The sequence below is a fragment of the Nanorana parkeri genome, unplaced genomic scaffold (assembly GCF_000935625.1).
Source record: "Nanorana parkeri isolate BGI_ZX_2015 unplaced genomic scaffold, ASM93562v1 scaffold1296, whole genome shotgun sequence".
In the NCBI taxonomy this organism is placed as follows: Eukaryota; Metazoa; Chordata; class Amphibia; order Anura; family Dicroglossidae; genus Nanorana; species Nanorana parkeri.
The window spans coordinates 34,389-41,128 of record NW_017307564.1 but is presented as its reverse complement, the minus strand read 5'-3'; the positions used below and the strand labels follow the sequence as shown (position 1 = coordinate 41,128).

The following is a 6,740-nucleotide window of genomic DNA, read 5'->3' as shown; positions in this document are numbered from 1 at the left end:
CCCTTTCCTTATATACGCCGTGCAGACATGTTCTATGCCAGTTTAATGGTGACTCACCCTTTCCTTATATACTCCGTGCAGACATGTTCTATGCCAGTTTAATGGTGACCCCCTTTCCTTATATACTCCGTGCAGACATGTTCTATGCCAGTTTAATGGTGACTCCCCCTTTCCGTTTGTACTTCCTGCAGACATGTTCTACTACATTGCAATCTAAATACATTTTTTTTTGACCAAAGCTCCAGTGCTGTCCCCTTTTTATGTTGAGTGCTGCTGGCTGACAATGTCCTGGGACTATGGACACGGATGGGTGATGTCACTGCGCTCCAGGGATTTAACAGTGTGCCTGGTCGTGACACAAACCAGCCGGAGTTTGCAGTCATGTGACCATGTAAAACAAATGTATTTAGATGTTTAGTAGAAACCGTCGGCGGAGAGTATAATGGCAAAGAGGAGTCTCCATTTCGAGCCCATTCACACCAGACACTGCTCTTGGCGTGTGGTGCCCTGGCACATGTTTTGTTTTTTTTGTACAACTTTATTGAAATGTCACAAGTGACATTTCATTCAACTCTATGGGCACAGCAGGGTGTGAGGTGTCTGTACGGTGTTGCACTAAAAAAAATTACATCATGCTGCACTGTTTTTTGTTTTTTTTGTGTTCCCTCCGCCACGTTTCCATCGTGACACAGTGGTGTGAGCAGATCATGTCTGTGACCAGGCAAATTGACTTGCATGGGGGCTGTGCTGGAAATAACGGCCAGTGCAGCCCCAACATGTTTGGTGTTGTGCACCCTTTTCTTCCTTCCTAACTTCCATAATAAACCCAGTGATGTGCTTCACGTCACATACATTACTATACATTGTGATTGCACTATGACCTCTGGATCTGCCATCCACTGGGTAGTATAAGGACAGGCCTGACTGGATACTACATAAAAGGCTTGTTTAGGTCCATCCTCATAGTACACAGTTTGGTAAAGCAGATTGTACAGGGACTGTACATTACGATTGTCTAGTTTGTCAGCCTTTCTGTACTTGCTGAGCCACACTTCCAGTGAGATCTGGTCAGTGTAGCTGTCAGTCATTAGGAAGTGAAGATGGGGGGTCAGATTCTGGTTTTATATAGTCAGTCGTGCATTTTGGCTTTACTGTAAGCTGTTGAAATCTATGGCAGTGGATGAAATCTAAAGCCCTGCAGCTTTTTATGCTGTTGCCCAAAATGTAACAAGAACCCAGATTATGTGATTTATGTCCAAATGCGTGAAGGACCGTGTGCACCACCAGCAACTAGACAGGCAGCGTATGGGTCCTGAGCCTCAGTTTACACACTTTGTTCATTATCATATTGTGAATGTTGCTGATCTTGCCCGTTCTTTATAGAGCATGCAAGCCGGCCTAATTGTGTGCTGTCTTCTGTGTTTGTAAATCTTGGGCATGTTTAAAAAAATAAAAAAATTTGATTTCAGAGGGAAAAAGCTGCCATCCGTTCCAGAAAGCCTTTTGAAAAGGCGAAAAGCCTTTGCGGCTGCCAAGGCCAAAAGGATCAAGAAAATCCTGTCTGACAAAAAGGTGAGGTTTATGTTGTGTGACTCTCCTCAGCTCCTCCACATGGGTTGTCTGCTTTTGAACTGTTTTCAAGTGCTTCATTATCTTTCCTGTAATAGGATAATGCTAAAAAGTCCTTTAAAAAAAAAACTATTTTTAGTATAGGCCACAAATGTAAACAAACTTTTTTTTATTTGTTCAGGCCCGCAAAGAAAAAAGGAAGATAATTTACAAGAGAGCCGAGAGCTACTACAAAGAATACAGACAGTTGTACAGACGTGAAGTGCGCCTGGCTAGAATGGCCCGCAAAGCTGGAAACTATTATGTGCCTGCTGAACCCAAGCTGGCATTCGTCATCAGAATCAGAGGGTAAGCCAGCACAGCACTGGAGTTCAATGGTGCTTCTCCCCCTGGGCATTCAAAGTGCCTATCAACTTGGTGTCTGTCAGGAGAAGAATATGTCTGGTGTTACTATGAACCTGGGGTGAACAGATGTCCCTGGGGTCAACTTTTATAAATCTCCAGAGAAATGTACTAAGGTTTTCATTCCCAGGCTTCACAGTAGACCTTGGAATATGTTCTATGCTCCCTGTGATTGTCCATTGCAAGGCTTGTGAGGTAAGAATAAGGCTAAGTTGTTATGAGAGAAACACACAGGCGGCAACTGCTTCCCTGACCTTTTGAAAATGCTGGATTCCTGGCTGTCATGGTAACTTTTTTACCTTGCACACAGTTCTTGAATAAGGACTTTTGCATTTATTTTCTTCAGCAAACATGTTGTGGGTTATCATCAAACTTATCATTTTTCTGGTCAGCAATTGCTGCCCCAATATTTTACTTTAGAGAGCCTTTCCTCTTGCCCATGTGGGACACAGTGACATTGTCTCTTTAGAGGGGCCCCTCTGAGCTACGTACCTTGGCAGTGCTCCCTTGTCGTCTTCCTCTGTCACAGCCAGCACTAAACTCACCAATATTGGCAAACGGGGAGCAGTACCTCACTCCCTTGATCATGTGAAAGTGCTCAGGCCAAGCGATTGGTCAGTTGCTTCTCCATACTCAAACGCCTGTTGCCCAGAAGCATTGGCAAGGGGAGAATAGCTAGGCCAGTTGGACACTTTGTAGTTACTTTGCCCTCCCTGGATAAGATAACATTATCTCTATAAGCCCATGTAACTTTACAGCCAGAAGAAAGTACTATTGAGTCTTCATTGGCAAGAAATTAGCCAAAACTGTTCTGTAATTTTGGATTTTGTTGCTTCCTGTCAGCCACTATAGGAAGTGAGATAAATTCCTGGTAGTCAGCAGGGTTACCAGAACTTGTGTCCCCATTGAAAGCTTTCCCATCTATTCTTGTTCTGGTGGGTGACAACCCAAAGTTTGGGATTTTTTTTCCCACTTTCACCTTCAGTGATCATGTTCACCAAGATCAGGGTGCCCAAATCAGAGCTCAATCTCACCCCATGTTGCCTCTCGCCTTACTAAATGTGGTTGAGGCTTAAGGACCATTGCTGAGGCAGAGGGCTTACACCTTTTAAAGTGACATTAACTTTAAATCTTAAAAATACATTCAAGTTCCTGAACTATTAACAAAATTGTATAATTTGTGTATCACTCGGCTGGAGATCTCAAATCGTCTCTGAATTGTTGCTGATACTGTCCATCCTTCTGGAGGGTGGCTACTTTTGTTCTCCATGCTCTCTGTTTGTGTTGTAAAGTAGCCACCGCTCCAAGCTCACTCCTGTGATGGACTACAATCTCTTGTTTAGATTACTAATTTGTATTGAGATTATAAAAAGAAATCTGGTTAGTGCATTGTAACAATGTGTTGTGTTGTGAGCCTGTGGAACTGAAAGTCTCTAGAACTGCTTACCCAGTTTAAGCAGAAGTTGGTGTGTTGGTAATAAAGCTATTTCCTTTTTTTTGTCTTTTAGTATCAATGGGGTTAGTCCAAAGGTTCGCAAGGTTTTGCAGCTCCTCCGTCTGCGCCAGATCTTCAACGGCACCTTTGTCAGGCTGAACAAGGCTTCTATCAACATGCTGAGATTAGTCGAGCCCTACATCGCTTGGGGGTGAGTGCTCTGTCCTGAAAGTCTCCATTTCCAGCAGTTAAAGGAGAAAAGGCAAAATAATGTTTACCAGTTAAGTGCATGCACCTTGAGGCTGCGCATATCTCCTCTACTCCTGAATCCTGGTAGTGACAAAGCTATTCTGCAACCTCCTGCACATTCCTATAAATGTTTGAGTGGCTTCTGCATAGAAGTGACAAAGCTTTGTCCATTCAGCATAGCCTGGTGTTGGGAAGGAAAATCTTGGCTGAACGGTGCTTGCAACCAGTCAGCTGAAAGCACTGTTGGGTATTCTGACAGTGGCTGTCGGCTGCTGTCAGAATACATTGGCCACAACAGGGGAGTTGTCCATCCACACTGCTTAGAGTTGGTGGAGGAATCTCATATTTTCTGCATTCAGCCGGAAGAGTGCAAAAAAAAATACTGTATGGCCAGCCTAAAAGCAACATTAAACCTTCAGATTTTTATTTTCTTTAGGGGGGCCAGACTTGCCAAAAAATTCTTTTTTTTATTTGCTTGTTCTCTAGAGGCATCCAGGCCACTGACCATGCCTGCACCTAGCTTTGTGCGTCCATAGACACACACTGTGCTGCCATCCACGCCCCCACCCTTGCAGTCACAGCTTGACTGACAGCAGAAAGAGCCCATGGCTCCCCATCCCTCAGTACCCTCCCTCGCAACCGCTAAGTTTGGGGAAACCCGAGTAACTTCCTGGTTGTGGCGGAGGAGACAAGCAGTTGCAGGTAAATGGGGGGGCTACGGGGATGTTGGAGTGCTGGGTGTGTTTTGCCTTAATGCACAGAATGCAATAAGGCAAAAAACACCCAGCCTTTAATACTAGAAGTTCGACAAGCCTATTCTCTAGACGTGTTTAGCACATCTACATATGCTGACTGCTTCATACTTCTTGCCATTTGTGCTGCTGCTCTAGTTTGCATTTTCCTGCCGTTTGGATCGTGTTAAACTGCATTTTCCTGTGCATTTTGCAGTTACCCTAATCTGAAGTCTGTGAAGCAGCTCATCTACAAGCGTGGATACCTGAAGGTCAGGAAGCAGCGTCTCCCTCTTACGGACAACTCTATGATTGAGAAATACCTAGGTATGCCAAGTATGCCAAAAATACACAATCTGTTGATATGTTGAGACTATTCTCTTTTGACGTTATTATATCATGCAGGATTTTGGACAATGCCAAATGTCCTCACCATTCACATTGGTTGTTTGTGACCAGCTGCAGTTTTGCTCAAAGTAATTCCCAAACCAGATGGAGCTCTACAAGTTGTATTTCTGTACTGACAGGAAAGGAAACCATGGACCAGCCCAGCCCATGGATTTATCCTATGTTTTGAGCTGTACCATTGATTAGTCATGAGGCCACCCAAATGGCTGTCCCTTCTATTGGTGCACCAGTATCACTTTTGTGGATATATGGCTGCCTAATTGACCCCTAATAATCATACAGCTATCCAGAGCTTAGAAGCATAATTGCGTTGCTGGAAATAAAGGGAAATGAGATGGCAGGTCTAATAGTGCAGTGTGCATAACCTGCTCTATTTTGGAAGCTATTAAAAGATTTATGATCAGAGGTGTATTTTGTTGATCAGACTAGGGTTGGGTATTCTGGTGGGTTTGGGGGGGAAGAGAAGTGAAGGATGGCTAACAGCGAGGACACTGGAGCTGGGGAGCAGTAATTGGAGGTTAGACAGCAGCCAGGTAACATGCCATTGCAGCATGTGCATACATGGACTTTCATACTATCCTTTTTTTTCTTCATACTTTAATACATACAAGTTTGCACTAGAGGTGGTGTGGTCTTGTTATGGGAGGGGGCTGAAAGCATGGTATTGGAGGCTGCTACAGGTATGTACAGGCACCTTTTTAGTGTCTGCACTTTTATACCCTTAGCAGGTTTTTCTTCTCTTCACGAAGTGTACAACAATGTAACTGTCATCTTGGCTTTTTATTTTTCACTTTAACAGAAACAAAGTGTTAAGGTCTATGCACACCATAGTGTTGTGCTTAAGGTGCGGTACCTGTGCCTTTAGCGCATGATAACACACAGCGCGATGTATTGCACACTAGGTGATCTGTTGCATTGTTTGTTCTGAATTGGACCCCAGTGTGTTTAAAACTGAATTGCATCTAAACCCAAGATCAAAAATCTAATATATTGCAGCTTCAGTCCTTATGGCTGTATACGTTTTATGTTTTTCAATCTAAAAATACCTGTTTACTCCACTACAAATCTTGAGTGCTTGTAACCTCCTGTGTACTGACCTGAAATCTGAGCTTTGTTTGTCAGCTTTACTAGCTATCTTCTGTGAACTAAAAAACACTGTCCCCCTTTGTAATCTGGGGAAAATCCAAAAGGAAGAAGTCTGACCATGTATTTTATTCCATCAGGGAGACGTGGCATAATTTGCGTTGAAGATCTAATCCACGAGATCTTCACTGTTGGCAAAAACTTCAAGGCAGCAAACAATTTCCTCTGGCCCTTCAAACTGTCCTCTCCCAGAGGTGGAATGAAGAAGAAAACTACACACTTTGTGGAAGGTGGTGATGCAGGCAACAGGGAAGACCAAATCAACAGACTGATTAAGAAGATGAACTAAAAGGTAATGTCCTCTCCAAGAATACAGATAAAGGATATGTGCTTTATATATTAGTTTTGAATCTTCCTATACTGATGGAGGAGTTTAGATATGTGTATGGGGGGGCTTTAAGTGTAAGCACTTTTAACGTGACCTCACTTTCCCAAGGCAAGGACCAATTCACTTGGATTTTTCTTACTTCCTGTTCTATGGTGTGTAACATTAAACTTGGCCCGAAACTAAACTTGGGCTTTTAAATTGTATAGGGGAAGATCCCCTTCTACGCTTTGTTTCCTGGAATATTGGGCAGAAACGGCACCAGAAGATCTCCTATGTTAACTTATTGGAGTAAATAGAGAGCCCTCTTTAGGGGATGATTACAGCTCAAGAAATCCTTCTTTGTGGCCTATTCACACCTATCCATGTTTCATTAGCGCCATTTATTTTGGATGTAGTACCATTGAGGATACTTTTTTTTTTTTTATTATTATTTTTTTTAGAATCTACACCAGGAAGCAGGATTTTAAAAACACAG

The 6,740-nt window shown here is 43.1% G+C and overlaps 1 protein-coding gene across 1 annotated transcript in view; it reads left to right on the top strand.

Annotated features, from left to right (window-relative positions):
• RPL7 (ribosomal protein L7) overlaps positions 1-6,740 on the top strand; it is a 10,367-nt gene that overhangs the window by 536 nt on the left and 3,091 nt on the right. The window contains exons 2-6 of the mRNA XM_018569172.1: positions 1,470-1,572; positions 1,751-1,917; positions 3,480-3,617; positions 4,604-4,713; positions 6,018-6,229. Coding sequence (XP_018424674.1) covers positions 1,470-1,572; positions 1,751-1,917; positions 3,480-3,617; positions 4,604-4,713; positions 6,018-6,226 — 727 coding nt within the window. The 3' untranslated portion in view covers positions 6,227-6,229. The remainder of the gene's footprint in view (positions 1-1,469; positions 1,573-1,750; positions 1,918-3,479; positions 3,618-4,603; positions 4,714-6,017; positions 6,230-6,740) is intronic.